Genomic DNA, 21953 nt, shown 5'->3' on the forward strand with positions numbered 1-21953 from the left:
GAGTTCAAAGAGTGTCGCTACTTTCAAATTATCAAGGGACTTTAGCGTCTTGCGTGTCGTGCGCATTGCGCTGTTGTGTGTTCTCTGCTCGTCGGCCATATTGCAAACAGTCGGGCGCCTCGTTGCACGTTTCGTTCAAGCAGGCATCACGAGCAGCGGGACGAGCAATGGCAGCGGGACGGGCACATTGGAGCCAAGCGGAAACGTTTACGCAAATTAGAGTTTGGGAGGACAACCTAAATGACCTGCGTCGTGCCAAAAGGAATCGTAAAGTGTACGCGCACATTGTGGAAGAACTTTTTAAAGCCGGCATCGAAAAGAGTCTGAAGGAAACAAAAACAAAGATTGAAAACCTGGGAAACAAATACAGGCAAGTACGATTTTTATTTTTGACGCTGTGCATGTTCGTTAAATAAGAAAGAAATAACGGGAATATATCGGGCGAAGTAGCGTCGCATGTTGTTTTCTAGAGCGGACGCTAGTATAGTCACTTGGCGTTGTCGAAAGAGCTAATAGACGCGGCGCACTTCTTTTCTTTCACGCAGCGCATACCTTCATCGGACGCATTGTGTAGCTTTTAGCATACTGGACCAGCAGGCGTACAACAATCCGCTGATGGGGACGCTCCGAAATGTGATACACCAGTCCTTCGGGACGCGTTCTGGATCGTGTCCGCTCGAGATTGAAAGTGCCCTGTGTGACTGGTATTTTCGTGCTGCGACGACTTTCATTTCCAAATAGCAAAATAAAAAGAACATTTCTAAGCGAGTATCTCGGTGCGCGTCAGGGAACAGCTAATTTCAAGCAACGACATCTTTTTGCTACGTTGACCTTCAGAGCGTGTGCTGTACCTGTATTGTACTGCTACTGCTATTCGGGTGTTCTATGAACCTATGGCACAAAATATGAACTTGATAACCGACAATGCTGTTGAAACGTGGCTTTGCTTTATTTCTGTTGCAGATACATCAATAAAAAAAAAAGGGCACGGGCTATGGCCAGATAATGTGGCCCTTTTATTGGGATATACACAAATTTCTCCAGGCACACGGCCGGCAAAGGCGGCCATATTGAATATTGCTCTAAAAAAAAAAAAAGCTGCATTTCCGCTTCCTGTTCTTGCAGCGCCTTCTGGCGTCCACCTAGGTAAGTTCCATGCACTGCCGCTGCTTATTTTCGAACCACTGCGAAAGGTACAGTTTCCCTTCTCTAAATTTGGTTCTTTATTCTATGTCGTGCCCTCGAGCGCGATGTTGAGGTGCGGCATCATTTTTTAGTCGTATTCGGTTGTTAAAGTTCGTTTGTATCTCCACGGTTGGCACCACTGGTGTGTGGTTTTGTCAAGAACAGCTACAGCAAAGGGCGGTATGTACAAAGTCAACGACCGATTTTCCGGTCGCCCAATGGAATGGAATGGAAAAACTTTACTGCTATATATCTCGGAGAGATTGGCGGTGGGCCGGTGTCTTCATGTCTTACGTCCTGGCCGCTTCACAAGGTGGGCGCCCCTATTCCAGGGCACCGCTAAGTCTTGCTGCCTCGCAGGCGTGCTGCACAATTGCCCGTTGGGCTGCGAGCTCGCTGCTGGTGAGCAGACCCTCCCATTGTTCCGCACTTGGGTTACTTACGTTATGGAATGCGAAATTACGCTTGCATTCCCACGTGATGTGGTATAACGTGGGGGTTGCCCCGCACCACGGACATGTATCCCTGTACTGGGTAGGGAACATATTGTGTAGTGTGTGCAGCTTGAAGAATGTGCCTGCTTGCAGTCTTCGCCAGCTGACTGCCTCGTGTTGTGTGAGCGATGCGTGGGGCGGGGGGTATTTAAGTCTCCTTCCTCTGTAGTGGTTGAGTATTTCTGCATACGTCGGCTCCACCGTTATTGGTCGCCCAATTTTTCAGAAATGCCCAATAATTCGGACGCCTTTCGCGGTACCATATAGAGTCACTGTATAAGAACGTATGAGCATTCGGATGCAAAAACCCTTCGCCTTTTCGTTTTCTGGACTTTGCCATGACCGCAGGTCCGAAACGGCATTGAGGCCACCACCTCTGCCATTTTGATTTTCTCGCCGTTTCGAACAGGTGCTCTTGTACGCAGATCCACTGGCAGCCGTAGCCACCAATGCGGCAACACTAGGCCTAGCCACTTGACGTTCGCCACCAAGCTTCTTGTTCATCATCAGCATCATCTTGGTTATGCCCACTGCAGGGCAAAGGCCTCTCCCATACATCTCCAACTACCCCGGTCATGTACTAATTGTGGCCATGTTGTTCCTGCAAACTTCCTAATCTCCGCCCACCTAACTTTCTGCCGCCCCCGCTACGCTTCCCTTGGAATCCAGTCCGTAACCCTTAATGACCATCGGTTATCTTCCCTCCTCATTACATGTCCTGCCCATGCCCATTTATTTTCCTTGATTTCAACTAAGATGTCATTAACTCGTGTTTGTTCCCTCAAACAATCTGCTCTTTTCTTATCCCTTAACGTTACACCCATCATGCTTCTTTCCACAGCTCATTGCGTTGTCCTCAATTTAAGTAGAACCCTTTTCGTAAGCCTCCAGGTTTGTGCCCCGTACGTGAGTAGTGGTAAGGCACAGCTGTTATACACTTTTCTCTTGAGGGATAATGGCAACCTGCTGTTCATGATCTGAGAATGCCTGCCAAATGCACCCCAGCCCATTCTTATTCTTCTGATTATTCCAGTCTCATGATCCAGTTCTGCAGTTACTACCTGTCCTAAGTAGATGTATTCCCTTACCACTTCCAGTGCCTTGCTACCTATCGTAAACTGCTGTTCTCCTCCGAGACAAACGTTACTTTAGTTTCCTGCAGATTAGTTTTTAGGCCCACCTTTCTGCTTTGCCTCTCCAAGTCAGTGCGTATGCATTGCAATTGGTTCCCTGAGTTACTAAGCAAGGCACTATCGTCAGCAAATCGCATGTTACTAAGGTATTCTTCATTAACTCTTATCCCCAATTCTTCCCAATCCAGGTCTCTGAACACTTCCTGTAAACACGCTGTGAATAGCATTGGAGAGATCGTATCTCCCTGCCTGATGCCTTTCTTTATTGGGATTTTGTTGCTTTCTTTATGGAGGACTACGGTGGCTGTGGAGCCGCTATAGATATATGTCAGTATTTTTACACACGGCTCGTCTACACCCTGATTCCGTAATGCCTCCATGACTGCTAAGGTTTTGATTGAATCAAACGCTTTCTCGTAATCAATGAAAGCTATATATAAGGGTTGGTTATATTCCACACATTTTTCGATCACCTGATTGATAGTGTGAATATGGTTTATTGTTGAGCAGACCTTACGGAATCCTGCCTGGTTCTTTGGTTGACAGAAGTCTAAGGTGTTCCGTATTCTAGTTGCGATTACCTTAGTAAATACTTTGTAGCCAACGGACAGTAAGCTGATCAGTCTAAATTTTTCAAGTCTTTGGCGTCCACTTTCTTATGGATTAAGATTATGTTGGCGTTATTGCATATACAGGATGGCCAGTTTTTTAGAACAATCTGCCCACCATCCTTCAACAAATCTGCTGTAACCTGCGTTACTTGTGGGATGTCAAATTCTTATAGACTATTCCCTCTTCCGTTATCTTCGTGGGTGCCATTGTTACTGTATAAATCTCTATAGAACTCCTCAGCCACTTGAACTATCTTATCCATACTAGGGATGATACTGCCGGCTTTGTCCCTTAACGCATACATCTGATTCTTGCCTATTCCTAGTTTCTTCTTCACTGCTTTAAAGCTTCCTCCGTTCCTGAAAGCACGCTCAATTCTATCCATATTATACTTCCTTATGTCAGCTATCTTACGCTTGTTGATTAACTTAGAAAGTTTTGTCAGTTCTATTCTCGGTGCATTCCGTTTTAAGGCTTCCTCCATTCCAGAAAGCATGCTCAATTCTATCCATATTATACTTCCTTATGTCAGCTATCTTATGCTTGTTGATTAACTTAGAAAGTTTTGTCAGTTCTATTCTCAGTGCATTCTCGGTGTTTCTTGATCAGATCTTTCGTCTCCTGCGATAGCTTACTGGTATCCTGTCTAACGGAGTTACCACTGACTTCTATTGCACACTCCTTAATGATGCCCGTAAGATTGTCGTTCACTGCTTCAACACTAAGGTCCTCTTCCTGAGTTAAAGCCGAATATCTGTTCTGTAGCTTGATCCGGAATTCCTCTATTTTCCCTCTTACCGCTAACTCATTGATCGGCTTCTTATGTACCAGTTTCTTCCATTCCCTCCTCAAGTCTAGGCTAAGTCTTCTTGTTCGGTACCGCATTTTTCATTAAAACAATTCGCAGCTGTTAGCAATGGTGCCAACTCCACTTTTGTAATTCTCGCCAGTGGCTTCGAAGCTCCGAAAGCATGACACGTTGAATAATGCAGATCCCTGAAAGTCAGCTTTCCAATACAGTAGCGTTATGCGGTGAAGCATATTAAGAATGGGAAGAATCAATTGTCAAGGGACACAGTCATCATCATCAGTCTATGCTTAAAAAAAGATTTTGCGCTCACCGCTGCAGCTACGAAAACGGCCCCACTGGAGGCACAGTTAGAGAATGTAGACAAGCTTCTACACATGTGGGAAGCTAAGGCAGGGCTGAAACGGCAATAAAAAGAAACAAACATGACCAGACAGTACGTAGAAGGATAGCCAAATTGAACAGGGACATAGAACAGTATGCCTAGCAGCTATGCAGAAAACAGTGGGAGGAAAATGCAACGACATGGACAGTCAGGTAGGAGTGGCAAAACCGTGGAACATGCTTCGATATTTGTTAGACCCAGACGGGACATAGGCAAAATATAAATTGGCTAATAGAAGCATACCAAGGGACAGAAGAGGACTTCCTCAAGGAAATCGAGAAAAGATACATCTCGCAAGTGATGCCCATCAAACGCCCTGACTACACAGGGCAGGCAAATGACAAATTAGACAATGAAATTGGCGAGTCAGAGGTTAGGGCAGCCCTACAGAAACTCAATATTAAGTTGGCACCTGTACTAGACGGGATGACGAGCAAAACGCTAAGGAATTTGGAAGATGTGTCTATAACTAAGTTAACAGAAGACATTAATAAATGCTGGGAGGCAGGGCAGATTCTGCAGCAATGGAAGACCGCACAAGTCGTGTTGATACCTAAACCGGGCAAGCGACTGCAGATTGAGAACTTGAAACCTATATTTCTCACTTCTTGCATGGGGAAACTCGTGGAGCATATGGTCCTAGCAAGGTTAACCACCTACCTCGAGGACTGGGACGTGCACCCACCCACAATAATAGGATTCAGCAGAAACCTCTCGGCGCAGGACGCTATGTTACAACTAAAACCTCAGATCATAGAGGATCCAGGCAGATTGACAAAGGCAATTCTAGGGTTGGACCTAAAAGAGGCCTTCGATAACGTAACATATGCAATGATACTAGATGGAGTAGGAGAACTAGGACTGGGAAAATGGATGTACAATTACATACGCAGTTTCCTAATGGGCAGGAAGGCAGAGATCACGATAGCGGACCTAGTTTTGGAGGAGATCGAGATAGGCAACACAGGTACGCCACAGCGCTCGGTATTATCATCGATGCAATTCAATCTGGCACTAATCAGGCTGCCAGCCAAGCTACGAGAAATTGATGGACTCAATCATACCTTATATGCAGACGACATCACCCTATGGGTGAGAAATGGAAGTGATGGGCTAATCAGAACAAACGTTTCAAACAGCGGTCGAAACAGTCGAACGATATCTAGAGGGGACAGTGCTAACCTGCTTGGTAGAGAAATCGCAGCTTTTGCTGTACAGGCCGACTTGCAGAGGTCAAGAACCAGGCAACTACTGGAAAGCTCTCACTTATAGAGAGGAGATACAGTTAAAGACAGCTGATGGGAAACCCATAGCCTAGGTCGACAAGATCAGGGTATTGGGGCTCCTCATCGAAGTCAAGGGCAACAACGGGGAAGCCCTCAGAAGACTGGAGGGAACTGTAGGGCTAATCATGTGACTAATCAAAAGGATTGCAAACAAACACAGTGGGGTGAGAGAGGAAAGCATGATTGGGTTAATACAGGTCTTCGTCATAAGTAGAATAGTATACGTAACGCCCTACTTGAAATGGCAGGTCGTGGAAAAGATCTAGAATGGCTCATTTGGAAAATATACAAACTAGCCATAGGGCTACCGATCAGCACCAACATGGACAAGTTGCTACAATTAGGCCTACACAACATGATAGACGAGCTCATAGAAGCGCAATGTATGGCACAATACGAATGCCTCTGTAAGACTAGAGCAGGCAGACACATCCTAGAGAGACTAGGCATAGGTTACCATACACAGCATGGTGTCAAAGTTGACATCCCAAGAGAAATGAAGGAAACAATGGTAATACCCCCCATACCAAAGAACATGCACTAGGACCACAATAAGGGCAGACAAGAAAACAGCGAAGCAGATACAGAAGAAATTCGGCAGCGCCAAGGACGCAGTCTTCGTAGACGCGGCTCGATACATTCGCAGGCGGGGGTTTTACGGCAGCCATTATCGGTAGCAAGAAAAATTGCAAGATGTGTGCGACCATACGCACCACAAGTAACAACACAGCAGAAGTAGCCATAGTGCTCGCAGTAGCTCACACTAACATAACCGTGATAGTCAGCGACTCTCACATGGCAATAAGAAACTTTGCCAATAGCCGAATTGCCCCGGAGGCACTACGCATTCTTCTTGAAGGAGGTCAAGATAGCAAAAGAAAGATATATGTTACATGGACACCCGCTCATGCCCTCGCAATGGACGGCAACAGCAAGGTGCCACGCAATGCACCTCGAGAGATTATGGACCGAGCCGTGGTCGCAAGTGACACCCCGGCACCCTCCGAACGTGATGGTGCGGTAGGTGAGTGGGAGTGGGGAGAACAGATTGACCACATATGACATCACAAAACACTATAGGTTACAGAGGGGCATATTCCTGCGACCTCACCCAAAATCGACAGAAAGCAGTCTGTCACATGGCGTCAGTTACATACTGGGACGTATCCGAATCCTGCGCTCTCGCACATCATATATCCGGTTAAATACAACAAATGTAAATCCAGAGCCACTCTGGAGCATATATTATGGCAATGCCAAGCGATGTGTTAGAATAACAAAAATGCAGCCTCTAGCAACAACCTTCGCATGTGCTGGAAAGCTGCACTGCTCAGCCCCGCCCTCGATGATCAACTATGGGCCGTCCAGCATGCCGAGGATGCCTCCAGGACCCACGAACTCTAGGCCGTCGCCTAGGCGGGGCCTTTGGCCCTGCCCACCAACTCGCAGGACAGACAATAAAGTTATTCCCTCCTCACCGCTGCAGGACGAAGGCCTCTCCCTGTGATCTCCGATGACCCCTGTCCCGTGCCAACCGATTCCAACTAATGCCTGCAAATTTTCTAATTTCATCGCTCCACCTGGATTTCTGCCATACTCGACTGAGCTTCCCTTCTCTTGGCACCCATTCTGTAACCCAAATGGTTTACCAGTTATCTAACCTACATTACATGACCTGCCCAGCTCCATTTCTTTCTCTTATTGTCAATTAGAATATTAGCCATCCCCATTTGCTCTCTGATCCACATCGCTCTCTTTCTGTCTCTTAACGTTATGTCTAACATTCTTCGTTCCTTCGCTCTTTGCATGGTCCTTAACTTGTTCTCAAGCTTCTTTGTCAGCCTCCAGGTTTCTGCCCCATATCCTAGCACAGGTAAAATGCACTGATCGTACACCATTCTTTTCAATGATAATGGTAGGCTTCCAGTCTGGATCTGACAATGTCTGCTGTATGCGCTCCAACCCATTTTTATTCTCGTGCACAATATGCATTCCTTAATTATACATGCATGCACCCACCGTCTCCTTTTACAGTACGAGCACAGACACGCCTGATAAGTATACTGGCAGGCCTTCAGAGCTATTTTGGATGTGCTTGTGGCGATTTGAGCCCTTGGGGGCCATAAAAGGCATGGATTTGGACATTTTTGCGGCCCCTTGGGAGTCAGAAAATTGGACATTGGCTGTACTCAACTGTATGAATTGATTTGTGAACATTAAAATGATTCATTTTTCAACTCAGAATCAGAATCAGTTGGACAAAAACAGGGATAATTACATGAGAAGGGTAGAAAGGAGGTCCCATAGTTAGAAACTGAAATGGGACCCCCTATGCATGATGACAAGAATTAACAGTAGAAACAGTAATGACAACATGTAAAATTTATGATAAAGTTTTTAGGAGACAAGGCGTAGATGAAACAAAAATAGGAGTACAATGCATAAACAATAACAAGGCTTCGGATTAGTCAATAATAAGAGAAACTACAAGAGTTTTTTTAGAAAAAAAATGCAGGAGACGTAAAGAAACAGTTAAAAATACGACATATGCTACACTCAAAAGGAAAGCCGGAGGAAGCTAAAATAAAGTGCTTAAGTTATGTATGAAATGAGAGAGCTTTCAGCAATTTTGTCCACTTTATTATCTACTAGTACTCTATATTTCACTTATTTGGCGAAATACTCAACCGAGGTCGATGCATTGCATGCAGCATTACCACGGCGATTAGTTGATTTCAGGACAAAAGAAAACTTAATTTTTAAGTGTTTCTGTGGCAAAACCGCCATCTGATGGTGAGGCATGCCTGTCTTGGTACTAGGGTCGTCCGGGTCATTAACTCCAATCAAAACAATTCGTATATCTGACACGGAAACGGCAATGAAAGCAGCACTTATGTATGAAGGTATAGGCCCAATTAGCCACTGGGAGGTACGCAGATTGTATCGCATATGTGTGTTCATACACGCAGATTCATGCGTCTGCACATGCAGTTTGGAACTTTCTGTCAATCTGCAAACATCTATGTGTGATTGCAGTGGTTGCCGGCTCTGACTGTTGTCGAAAACACATATGTATGATCTTCGAACTGATCGCCGGTTAGCCACTCATACAAACGTATTAGTTAGCGGCAAGCGTGGAAGGCTTGCTGGTCAGATTGGCCAACAGCTAGTTTTCACCATGGCACACTGCCTTGCCCGTTGGATCCAATTGGTAGTACTTCGAAAGGTTGGTCGGGTATCAGCGACAAAAGTTTGGTTTTACGCCGCATCGACTGGTATCTATTCGCAGAGGCCGCACAACACATGGGAAGCCGACAACCCGCCTCACAGCAAAAAATGAGTGTACGGGATGGTACGAACATTGTTCTCCACCGCCATCACCACCTTTGCGACACACCGTACAGAGGCATATCATCTTTGCACTGGCCATAGACACAGTCTCTTGTCGAGCTTGTAGCATTGTTATTGGGCATAATACACATTTTGTCTAGTGCGGTAAAGCATATCAAAGCACATCGGTCATTTGGAATGCACGCGAGACATTTACTATCACTTTTGACGCCGCAAATTGTTCTAGCATGTTTGATTTTATACCTCTGTCGGCTTTGTGTTGGCTTCACTGTTGAGCAGCACAAGCTGATTGCACAATGATAACAAGCTTCGCCAAATGGCTACAGACTACTGCTGTACTACGCCATGTGTTCCAAAAATATGAATTTTACTGCTCCAGAACTGCTCTAAAATGTTGGTGTAGCTGCTCCTAAATTGCTATAGAACGACAGTTTTCCTGCTCCAAGAATTGCTCCAAATCCTAAACTGGCTGGACCACCACCGTTGAGTGTATTTAGAAACAAACAATATTTAATTGAGTCTAACTTGTTTTGTACAGTGCCGTTTTTTTCTGTTGTGTGTTTATCCACTTCTATGAGAAACTTGCAAGTGCTTCTGAAATTTTTATGCTAATAATGTTATATATTCAGCTATGTGTTGCACGTTGTCAAACTGCACTGGGGAGCAGAGGCCTTTAACCCGAGCTTCCTCCTTAGTAACAAGAAGGAAAATAAATTAAGGGTCCTCCTGAACATTTGGCTGCACGTGTTCAAAAAAAGATTTTGTGCTTACCACTGCACTGTTCTTGCTCAAATTTTGCTGAACGGTCGCATTTTGGTGTCTACTTCGTCTAGTATAACACTTGGCACTTATGGGGATGCAAGCTGCTGCCACAATGGTGCAAGCATAATATTGTGTCACGTCCTGTCATCATCTGCAGAAAGCAGTTTTCAGGGAGGGCAGCTGCCTGTTCCAGGAGTGCGCAACATGCGGCAGCCCTCCCTGAAACGCTGCTTTCTGCAGATGACGGCAGGTTGCGACACAAGTCTGTGCCAGGGCTGGCTTTTCAGATGCCATTTTTACCATACACGAAAACAGCTTCTCATTTTTGTCTTAAAAAGCAGGTGACTAATTGTGCCAGGTGTTATGCTAAACGAAGTTGACGCCAAAATGCGATCATTCTGCAAAATTTGAGCAAGAACAGTGCAGTGGTGAGTGTTAAATATTTTCTTTCAACACGCGCAGCTAAATATTCAGGACCCTGTATAAGTGCCCACATAAGCCAAATCTACTGTTAGGCCTAATAATAAGCCTTGGCCGCCGTAGAGTTGAGACAAAAGCCTTAGATGGCTCATGGGTTGAAAAATCCAATGTCCTGCATTATGGCACCAGAATTCATGGTACCACCTTGTGTTGGTGCTACCAATAAAGGTTGCGGGTTCGAGGTACTGTCAATTTTTTTCACACGTTGGGCACTTGGCAGCAGCAGGGTAGCCACGACTTATGGACACTTTTTGCCTCTGCTTTTCTACAGACACATGTCAGTTACTTCTGAAGCTTTGCTTCAGTCATGCTGCTCTAGGTCTAGCTTTGCTGCTGCCAAGAAGTGCCATTTTTATTTGTTGCAATTTAGCAGTGTCCTCATAGTGCAGATTTAAAATATGAACTCTAGAACGACATTGACGAATATAAAGCGAAGCTCAAACATGATGCGAGGAAGCAATTAAGGGACTTTAAGAAAAGTCTCGAGAATCTCAATGCCTGATTTGAAAAGGTAATCTCAGGAAGCACACAGCTAGCTAGTAGACATCTACCTACCAGCTTGATGTAGCCAAGGCCACAGCCAGTAGTCATATTTTGTAAGTTGTACTCTAGACTAAACCTCCGCAAGCCGGCTGGTAGCTCAGCTAATGCTCCCTCCAGTTAAGGCTAGTATCCATCTTGGGAAGCATGACTGTAGTTGCGGCGTAGACATTCAATTTTCAGGCTTCTTTCAGCTTCGCATGTGCTATAGTTAGGTCTGCTTACCATGTTCAAGATCCTGCGAGGTTGTTTCTTACTTTGCATGTCACTACAAAAGCACAAGGCAGCAACCCAAGTAAAATTTTCACTTTTACTGTGGTGAGTGTAGATGTGCTATGCTTTCTTGTTTACACTAGGATTGTTGTCTATATTCTGGCCTGAATTCAGTCTGCAGATGGAGGAGCACTTAATACGGGAGCAGTTTCGGGCTGTGGCCATGGGCAAGGCGAGGATCAACGCCAAGGATCTTAAGCAAGTACTTGGTCAAGGCCCTTGGGGCAAAATGAGTAAAAAAACTGTGGTGAAATTGTTGAGGTTCTTCACAGAAGGCAGAGCCACGGTTGAGGAAGATACATTTTTGTCCATCTGGAGGAGCCTGGAAACGTGGATGGAGGCTGCCGAGTAAGTTTGAGAGACTAAATGAATTTATCTGCCTTTCTTTTGCAAGGAAAAGGAGCTCTGACAGGGTTAGAACAGTGGTGTCTGATGCATGTTTTTATCACCCATTCTGCACAAACATTTTGGTGCAATTTTCCATAGAAAGATGTGACCATACAGAAAATGCGTCGCTTTTCTCAACCAAATGCACCCAATTTGCTATAGTAATAGAAATTAATGTTCCACAAAGGGGGTCTCCAAACTTCTAGAGTGACACTCTTAGATGCCCGTTCCTTGGCGTAACCGAATGAACGAAAACAGCGAAAGATGAAAGTGAACACGGAGCACAGCGTGAAATTAAAAGGGCCCTGAACCACTTATTAGTAGAGTGGAGAAAGGCATGCGATGTGAAAATAGGCTATTTCAGAAATACTTTGCCACAAAAAGTACTTCAGTGCGTTCAGCAGAAGCGGACTTATTGGGAATCAAACACGGCCTTCGCTGTGCTGCGGTTCCTTCTTCAATGCCTTGCACTGCAAAGGCCGCGGCACAGTGGGGCACAGTTCAAATTTCATTTTGGATGTTAATGTAGACGCCACAACTTCCGACATTGGCATCTACGACGAGCTAAACATAAGCTTAACGCAGTTGCCCTCAGCGAGCCGCAGTGCGTTTAGCCAGTGAACTTGCGGCGGCACACCACAGCGGCTGCTATATCTACGCTATGTAGCTGACCACCGCTACCAATAGCAGTCGATAGACCCCCTCCATCAGCTCACCCTTTCGGTAACAGTATAGAGGGGGCTTTAGTAGTCGAGTATGAGAATCCGCTTTATTACAAAATGAAACGTAAGCCCTGCTTGCTTAGGAGAGTAAGGAGGCAGGCTTCTGTTGAAATGAGAGCGTTTGAGAGAAAGGTTAGTTCGCAATCCTTTTGAGAGCTCCACGCACCGTGTATGACAGCAAACTTCAGCTGAGATGTTCACAACAGTACATGCAACCTGCAGATTGTTATTTCACCAAGCCAAAGGGGTGGTTCAGAGCCCCTTTAACGAAGAGTGCATGAGGAGGAAAGTGGAAAAGGAGCAGAGGGGAAATGGCGTGCACATGTGCTGAGTTGCCGGCGACCACGACATGGTGGTGTGAGGTGGAGAAGGCTAGGTTCGTCTGCAGCGTCAGCTGCTGAGGTCAGTTCATGGTACCAGCGTGCTCCCTGCAAGGGGCGATTCCGAGTGGCTACGAGTAAGGCTTGATGTGATGCTCCCTTGGGTGTTGTCGCCGCTGAGACTGATTTCCCTCACGTCCTGCATGGGGATCTGGATGCCACCGACCAGATGCCAGAGACAATGTATGGTTTTAGGCAACACGTGGGCACCTAGGATGTTCTTGTACAACTCAATGAGCTGGTAATCAAGCAGGCAACGAAGCAGGTGCCATGAGCACTACTAGGACCTTAACCGTGTCTTTGATAACATCACACATGAAAGTCTCCTCTGCAACCTACGCGAAACGGGTTGCAGAGCGAGAACGTACAAATACATCTGTGACGTTCTTGGCAACCGAACGGCCAGGATCAGAATAGGAGAGGAGACATCCCAACCAATCTCCCTGGGGGATAGAGGAACGCCTCAAGGTGTGGTCCTCTCCCCCCTCCTGTTAACATGGCTCTCCTGCCGTTGCCTAAGCTTCTCGAATCAACAGATGGCCTCGGCTATGCATTACATGCCGACGACATCACCTTCTGGACTGCGAGGGCAGGGTCGGGTAGCTGGATGAAAGACATGCCCCAAAAAGGTGGCTTACATGGTCAACAGCTATGCAATGACCTGTGGCCTTTGCAGTTAGCCTCAAAAGTCGGAGCTGACCGTTGTCAGACCACGTGCATCGGAGAAACAAGCAGAAAACACAGGAATCACTCTGGAAGGGATCCGGATCCTCCTGGTACCTCAACTCCGGATCCTGGGCCTCCTGATCCAGGCAGATGGCAAGGCAACGGCCATGATGAGAAAAATCAAGCTCCTGTCAGACCAGATCTTGAACATGATCACGCGAGTGGCCAAGAGGCGGAGGGGTCTGAAAGAATCGGACGTCTTGCACCTCGTTCAGGCCTTTGTTATCTCACGAATCGTCTACTCAGCGCCATACATGCAACTCTTCAAGAAGGATGTCGTACAACTTGATGCAATAATCAGGAAAGCCACGAAGCAGGCCATAGGTATACCCATAAATACATCCACAACAAAATTATTTCAAATGGCAGTCCACGACACAGTAGCCGAGCTCGTAAAAGCCCACCTATCCATTCGAAGGGCCCGTCTTAGCCAGACCCAGGTGGCAGCAGTGTCCTTCGCAAAATTGGATGGCAAGAATCACACTACACCCACCACGGCCAATTACCTGAAAAGTGGACTGAGAAGCAGGAATGCAAACCACTACCGCACAATATGAACCCCACATGGCACGCCAGATGATGCAACACCCAGGCAAGAGTCATCACCTGGATCCTGGAGAAAGACGTCACTGTTCATACGCAGACACCTCTCTACCCAAATGCTCTGTGAGGGCAACGGTCGCGGTCACCGGGCTGGACAAGCTGGTCACCTGCGCATCAATCAACACTCCATCTTTGGAGGAAGCAGAAGAAATGGCGAGAGCCCTTGCACTCCTACAACCTAACGATCACCAAGATTGTCACCGACTCACAAGCTGCGCACAAGAACTACAGATCTCGCTGGGTGTCTCTTGCAGCACTGAAAATCCTTGGAAAAGCTATGTCTCCTAAACAAACAATTGATCTAGCTTGGGCCCCGGCCCGCTCCTCAGTTGAGGGCAATGAATGTGCTCGTCAGCAGGTCCGAGCACTCAACTCCCGGGCCATCAAGGTGGAGACGAGGGGAAGCCCAGTTGCACATATATAGTTAAGTATCACAGGGGAAGACATGCCCACACCGCCACCACTCCTTGAACAGAGCCGGACAAACAGGCAAATCCAGGCAGGATCATTTCCCCACCCCTGCCTACAGAACAGAATATACCCAGAAAGATAAGAGAACATATCCTCACTGCAATGCACTAGGCACCCTCCGGCACGTCATAGGAGAGTGCAATTTCTCTAAAGACCACCCCCAACCTATAGCCATAACTAACTCTCCTACTATCCCCACCCTTTATAAGTGATGGCAGATCTTGCTATCCAGCCCCGCCCTGGAAGACCAGCTCTGTCTGATCCACAGGGGCCAGGTGGCCCTGGAAAGATATGGAACCCGTGAAGAGGGAGCCACCCCATCAGGTGCTTGACGCGCTCTATTTCATTATGGATCAATAAAGCTGTTTCTCTCTTTCTCTCACCGCTGCCACTGGTGACATGATTTCCCCGCAACGAAAGCGTGAGAAGAAAGGCATGGTGCCGCGCTAGATGGGCTGTGCGCAGATGATGGCTACGATATCGCGCCAGAGCTGCGCACGTCGTCTGTGGAAACAAAGCGTGCTACTGACGGCACTCTTACAAATGTAAACAGTGTACCTATATATGTACCTCAACACCTACGTTGAGATACTGGGGCTAAGGTCTCTTGAAAGACCATGCCACTGCCTTCCAGTTACCCCATGCATTGCACCCCAGACTCCTTGTCGCCATTTTAACGCCTTCTAAATTGCTCGACGTGTATACTGCTAAATTACTAAAGTCACTCTTTCAACTGACGTCCTTTTGGGTCTTTTTTGTTACTGGCGCACTGACCGCCTGACCGGCTTTTCTAAACCCACAGAAGCATGCCGCCAACGACACCCCTGTATGCTCCCTAACCTCTCGCTTCCCCAACACTGTCCCATGCCAGTCTTTTTCTTTTCTTGTTTTTTCCCCCCTCTTGGTGTCCCCCCCCTCTTTTCCTTTTTTTTCCTCTCCTTTGCCTTCTTTTCTTTTCTCCCCACCTTCCCACCCTCCTGCTCTTGTCCCGCTGTCTTGGGAACCGTGCCCACAGACATCAGGCGACAGCGCTCTTTCTCTTTGAAGTCTCCCTTTACAACCAGCCGCCACCGACAGCTGCACGTGACGTCACTGTACAAAACCTTTAAAACTAACATGCTGAGTTTGACGAGGCCGCCTTTGACGAAGATAGGTCCTCCTATCGAAATGTTGGCCTGCCTTTCTGAGGCACTTTATCCCTGTTTATAGCCTTGATATTTTTTTTTATTTTTTTTGTAATACGAAGCATAAGACTCCTAAATGATAGCTGAACAAATCTAACTTCTAGAATCTGGTTTGTACGTAAGTGTCAGGAGGCATTACAGGAAAAATGGCTTTGGGTTATAATGCGAGTGGCCTCATCTTTTTATGTGCTGAATAAAGGAAAGATGACAACGATAGGTATACTAGGGAGCAATACCATAAATAATAAGACCATGAATAAAAGCAAAGTATAATGACAGTACTTCTTTGGAAAAACTGCAACTGATTTGAGTAGCACTCTTATGCTAAATGCAGTTTCTTTGTTTAGTGAATGCAATGTAATTAGAAAACTTAAGGGTGGGAATCTGTGTTAATGCCAAGGAAAAACACAGGAGGCAGTTATGTCCATTGTAAGTCGTTGCCTGAGAGCAAGGTAATGATCTCTGCGATGACATCACTATCATAAATATCATGGCCTATTATCTAAACTCGGGCACGTGCAGCATAGGCACACCATAAACAGCAACAGGTGCATGTCCAAACACATGGCAGTGCTAAATCTGCTAAGTAGCGTGGTGTTCGAATGATTGCCTCTGGGAACACTGCACCGCAATTGGCGTAATAGTGACCACCTGTCTTGTCATTGCTTTACGTGCTCTTGCACCCCACTGTTTCATGGCACTCATGCTCAGGTGGAGACGTGCTAATTAAATATAAAGACTCTTGTGTAAAAAATTTAGGATGTACGTTTGTAAACGCCTTGTCGCTGTCTTGCGCCACGTGAAAAAATTACCTTTTGTAAGATAATGTGCACGCTGACGTATTTCGATTGTTCATCTGTACGAAAAGATAAATCTATTATGCTTCTTTGTTTCTACATTCTATGCATCCCATGAAATCATTGTGTTGTGGGCACTCTTGGTCCTTATCCCACGTGTGTTTAGCATTGGTGAAACTTCTCTCAATTCTGGAATATGTGCGAAGTAGACTAAGTAGTGATGTTCTTCATATTTCTCTTAATCTTGCAGGTCACTCGGTGCATTGAATCGTCAACAAGCAAGCAACACAATGAGAAGGCTCGGTGTGGCCAACCACGACAGCCTTACGGCCATCATGTTTTCAGTTATTGCAGAGAATAGTGAAAATATTAGTTTTGAGGGACTCGTTAATGGGCTCGTGGGCTACTATTTGCTCCAGCGTTACGCTGGAAACCAGCAAGCTGACGCAGTGTCAGTTGATTGGCCAACACTGTCAGCATTCACTTTTAAATATATTGGTTGAGTTTAGTTGGCTGTGCAAGTGCTTTTGTTTTCTGTGACCTTGTTTCTATGAAACTGTACTGTCCTGTTATCATATGCTCGGTGGCCTAGTACATTTGTGCGCATCAGGAGCCCCGCAAGCTGCCACTGCCGGGGTACATTCCAAACAGACGCTGTAAAAAATCCCAATGTTTTCTATGATAAATTGCTTCGGTACTGCATAGGTTTGGTTAATATGCTTTTTTTTTTTTTTTTGATGTTGAAACCTTTACATGAGTTCTCCGCATTTGCGTAGTTTCATCGGCATAATCTTGTGAGAGCTTGTGACATCCTCTACCAGAGGCGCAGCCATCTATGCACCCTTGAACATTTTACACTTTTTAGGGTGTAGTCTTGGTCCAAAATCTATATGCGGCCATTTGTTGTGTGCGCATTTTCCTTGTGTAACGCTGCGCGTTCGTACCATCTCTTCAACAACCTCGCTTGTTTCCGAGTGTCCCGTAGCGTTTCAGGCAGGAAATATTATTGGAAGCTTAGTGCTGACAAAAAAGAAAAAAAATATATAAAATAACGATAACCGTTTGTGTCAAGTCTGCACCCTAAAGGGCAACAAAATTGTGCTCTTGACCATGTGGTGCTTGTCCCATGATTTCTAGCCATGTGGAGCGAACTGTGGCATTGAGAACGTTGTATTCTGCAAACTACATTTTCACTTGCAACTTGCGAATGCACAACTGGGTTACGTAAAACTTAGCTCAGAACTGAGAGACTTTCATCTTTTTAAACTTCCTGAGGTACATCTTAAAAAGTTGCATAACTGTTATTTTACTGAGTTAGAGCGGACGTATCCTTCCTGCTTCCTTCCCTTTATTTGCAGTAATTCAATGCAATGTATCAATTGAATTTCTGAAATTGTGTGATCTTCCACAACATTTTATTAGGTACTGGAAGAATGCGTCATTTTTCCACTCGCATTATCAAGCTGAACTTTTTTTTTTTTTTAAGCAGCAAGTTACAAACTGGTGGCAGTGGTTCAGCATCACATTTGGGACATCACCTCTACTCTAGTTTGCAACTATACGAGGCCCATTCTGCCTGTCGATTGCGCATTACCCAGCCTATGTGGTGCTTCTGTACTGCACTTTAACTTTGTTAAAATGTTAAAATGTGAGGCTTAGGTGTGTGGTCAAAGGCTGTGTCAGACAAAGCACTAGTGGAATACCTTGCGTTATCCACCATCTTGATGTTACATCTATTGAGGCATTTCTTGGTCTCGCACTTCAAGCGGTGCACTCTAAAAAAGATGTACATTTTTCTTTTTCTACGATAGTTGTCATCACTGTTGCGTGCATGTTTTCACAGTGCACCAGTTTATTTTCTGTTGGGAACACTAAACAGCACTTAAAGCCATGTGATGTTCCTGATAAAAGTACTAGGCACGCTGTGTTGAAAAACAAAAAAAAATGGGTGAGGTGTTGCACACAAGATTGGCGACGATTATTGCTGTACATAATTGCACCATAAAGGGTGGCATAGCTTGGTATCCCAAAGGGTGCGAAATTCAACCAAGTTGTGTGGTGGGCTAATACCTCAAAGGGTGCAACGCATTTTAGAGTGTAAATCCTGCAGAAGTGAAAGATAGTCTCATTTGCCCGCTCACAGTAGTCTCATTGATCGTAAAGGCACATCTTTAAAAATTCTTGACACCACATGAGAAGCCAACAAACACTGACACCAAGGACAACATAGGGGAATTGTTTAATAAATGAAATAAAGAAACGATAAATTACTGTAAATTAAAGTGGATGAAAAAACCAACTTGCAGGTGGGAACCGAACCCACAACCTTCGCATTTCGCGTGCGATGCTCTACCAATTGAGCTACCACGGCACCATTTCCCCATCCACTTTCTTGGGTATTTAAGTGTCCTAGCAGAACCCTGAGAGTGTTAGCCAGCGCCACCACTCACAGACCTTGGCAGCGTACGTGGAATGTCCTTTTTGCTGCAGGCGTCACGAGAACGTGACCCTTTTGGGTGAAGGCAACTGGTCAACTGGCAGCTGGTCAATGCGAAGGTTGTGGGTTCGGTTCCCACCTGCAGCAAGTTGGTTTTTTCATCCACTTTAATTTCCATTAATTTATCGTTTCTTTATTGATTTATTAAACAAGTAATTTCCCCTATTTTGTCCTTGGTGTCAGTGTTTGTTGGCTTCTCATGATATGACTAATAAAAATCGGGCCCCTCAGTTAACCCGCTTTCTTCTCGTTCTTGACACCACGTTAGACTATGATACTCGTTTGCCTAAGTCGCCCCTGACAATGTGTGTTGGGGCACATTTGCGGGATATTCTTAAACAGGGTCACGTGACTGGAAGCACTGAAATTTCGTTCACGTCGGCCTGGAGCCCGTGCAGTTGTTAGCCGCCGTCATAGTTCTGCTCATGCTCATTTTATCAAGTGGAAGAAAAGGATGGCATTGTTCTGTGTCGCATGACTTTTCTGAGCAGTTTCGAATGTGCTTTCTGCGTTGTCCTTGTCTTGTGCAATAAAATTTTTGGTGTAAAAGCCAGCGAGCCATGTTTGTTGCACGACGTGCTGCCTAGAAAGCATACAAATTTTAACTGCGACCTGAACAGTTATTCACTGCGCCTTTAAAGATTGCCCATTACATTGCACTATACATGTACGACCAGTCTTTTTTCTTTTTCCTTCTTTCAGGGGATTCATATTGGGGTAGAAAGCCCGGCAAGATCTTTGTAAATGATATAAATTTTCCGGTGTCACGTCATCGTGACAAGGTTTAATTTTTATCCTGCTCCGCAGTGTTGCCACACCTTAGGAGGGACACAAATTATACACATTTCTCATCGCGGGGGTTGTATTGCATGTCTGGCTTATCGACGCAGACATGGGGCAGTTTTAGCGTAACGGAGACGTACCAGCATAGACTTTGCCGATTGATCCGTAGACTGAGCATCTGCGGTGCTCATGGTGACAAATGGTTGGAAGTAACATAATCACCAGGGAAGTTATTTTTCGATATTGCATGTGAACTGGGCAGACAGATTTGTTGCAAATGTAGCGTTACAGCAGAGATTCATCTAGTAGATCGGAAAAAAAAAAACATTGCACGACGCGCCAAATTACTTTGCATGCCAATAGGTGGTGTCCAGATCCACACCCCAGCGACGGCTCCCTCTGAGTAATGGAAACTAATCTCGAGAGCTGTGCTTTTGCGGACAGCACATGCCGGAAGTGATTGCAGAGCTGTAAATGCGTCCAGGCTGCCATGTTTTGGACACCACTTATTCCAACACCCGATTACTACTCAAACGTGGACCTGCTCCACCACTTGCAGCGAAGTAATAATGCTAAGCAGACAAATGAAGCGCGCCACTATGCTGACATACAACAGTCGGTAATGTTTTGAGCTCACGGAACACATAGAAACTGTCACAAAATTGGGCAGCCATGTTTTGGACGCCAATTATTCCAACACCCTATTACTACTACAAACTTGCACCCACTCCACCACTTTCAGCAAAATAATGCTAAGCAGACAAATGAAGCGCGCCACTATGCCGACGTCCAACGGTCTTTACAGACCGTTGGATGTCGGCATAGTGGCGCGCTGTTTTGAGCTCATGGAACACGTAGAAACTGTCGCAAAATTATCGCGTAAACATCTAACATTGTGTACAATATTCCTTGTGCAGACTGCAGTTACATATACAACGGCGAGATGGGAAACTTTGAAAGGCGAATCAAGGAACACTGTCATGATGTCTAATGCGCTCTTGCTGAGTATTTTGCAACAGAAAGACATTATATTGACTGGGGTAGGGGGCATGTGCTAGCCACTGAAAGTAGTCTAATCTCACATTTGCATCTCGAGTCATTACTAATCTATACCACGCTGAACTGCAATGATGGCAGCCTTCCTTCTGGTTATGCCCGCTTCTTGTGCTATCTATTCACAGGTACATAATCTCCCCCTTTTGTTTACTTTCGTTGAGAACAAGGCCCCCCCGTATGGGAGCTGAAACATGCTTTCTTTTCTTTTAATGTTCTTGGTCTGCATCCGACCAGATGAGTTTTTGTTGAACTCTTGATTTCACATTCGAATTAAGCACAAGCGCTTCACAAGTGCTCCGCAAGGCCCTTCACAAATTTCTTTCCTCTGGGGAAAAGATGGGGAATGCGGGAGATGGAAATTCAAGACTATGAGCAAAACGTGAACAAGGTGAATGCAGGAGCAAACGTTTCGACTTGTCGAAACGTTGGCTCCTGCATTCACCTTGTTCACGTTTTGCTCATCTTTCCTCTGGGTTACACATGCGCGGATAGCAGTCTCGGCTCGTCGCATTTGATAAGTGCCCACTGCAGTGAAACGGTGCGCTCGCTGGGCTACTTTCTCATTTTAAATTTTGTTTTCCTGCTCAAACATGGAGCCACCATGGTGTCATCAGCTTGTCACACAGGTAGCGAAGCAATTAGTGCGATGGGGACAATTAATACTTTTCGTAGAGTTCTAGCAAATTATTTTCAGCTTTTCTGTAGGGTGAAGCAAATATGGTCGGGTGGTATCCTGAATTACCCTTATTCATTTGTCTTCGTATTCCCCATAAAGAAATGCTTACTGAAAATTGTGTTCTGTGTTGGCGGCCAGCTATTGCGATTGTTAAAACAGAACAAGGATGCGCTCGCGGCATCTGTCACACAGAGATGACAAAATGTGGCTTGTCAGAAACACAATTGTTCAGCACTAAACTGCTCGTTGTATTGATGCCCCGCAATCGAAAAGAAAGTGGCCTCCTATGCAGCAGGACACCTGCCAGCTGGCGACGGTTGGTGGGTCAGAGCAATGCCTCTTGCTGGATGCCTGCCACGTCG

At 45.7% G+C, this 21953-nt stretch overlaps 1 protein-coding gene across 2 annotated transcripts; it reads left to right on the top strand.

Moving 5' to 3' along the window:
* Positions 1 to 62: 62 nt before the first annotated feature.
* LOC129388114 (uncharacterized) lies at positions 63 to 19625 on the top strand. Of its 2 annotated transcripts, none has more exons than XM_055078183.2 (3): positions 63 to 370; positions 11424 to 11657; positions 16830 to 19625. In XM_055078183.2, the coding sequence occupies exons 1-3, from the start codon at positions 168 to 170 to the stop codon at positions 17080 to 17082; spliced, it is 690 nt and encodes a 229-aa protein (XP_054934158.1). In that variant the 5' UTR covers positions 63 to 167; the 3' UTR covers positions 17083 to 19625. The 2 variants fall into 2 exon arrangements, 1 of the variants encoding a protein (XP_054934158.1); XR_008615138.2 differs by lacking the exon at positions 63 to 370 and adding an exon at positions 656 to 1146.
* The last annotated feature ends 2328 nt before the right edge of the window (positions 19626 to 21953 follow it).

Source organism: Dermacentor andersoni, chromosome 10, assembly GCF_023375885.2.
Source record: "Dermacentor andersoni chromosome 10, qqDerAnde1_hic_scaffold, whole genome shotgun sequence".
Classification (NCBI taxonomy): domain Eukaryota; kingdom Metazoa; phylum Arthropoda; class Arachnida; order Ixodida; family Ixodidae; genus Dermacentor; species Dermacentor andersoni.

Bases quoted from the DNA above. Each gene is read 5' to 3' on its own strand.
- LOC129388114 (XM_055078183.2), top strand. From the start codon at position 168: ATGGCAGCGGGACGGGCACATTGGAGCCAAGCGGAAACGTTTACGCAA. The intron at 371-11,423 runs GCAAGTACGATT...GCCTGAATTCAG, and splicing joins AACCTGGGAAACAAATACAG to TCTGCAGATGGAGGAGCACT. The intron at 11,658-16,829 runs GTAAGTTTGAGA...TTAATCTTGCAG, and splicing joins ACGTGGATGGAGGCTGCCGA to GTCACTCGGTGCATTGAATC.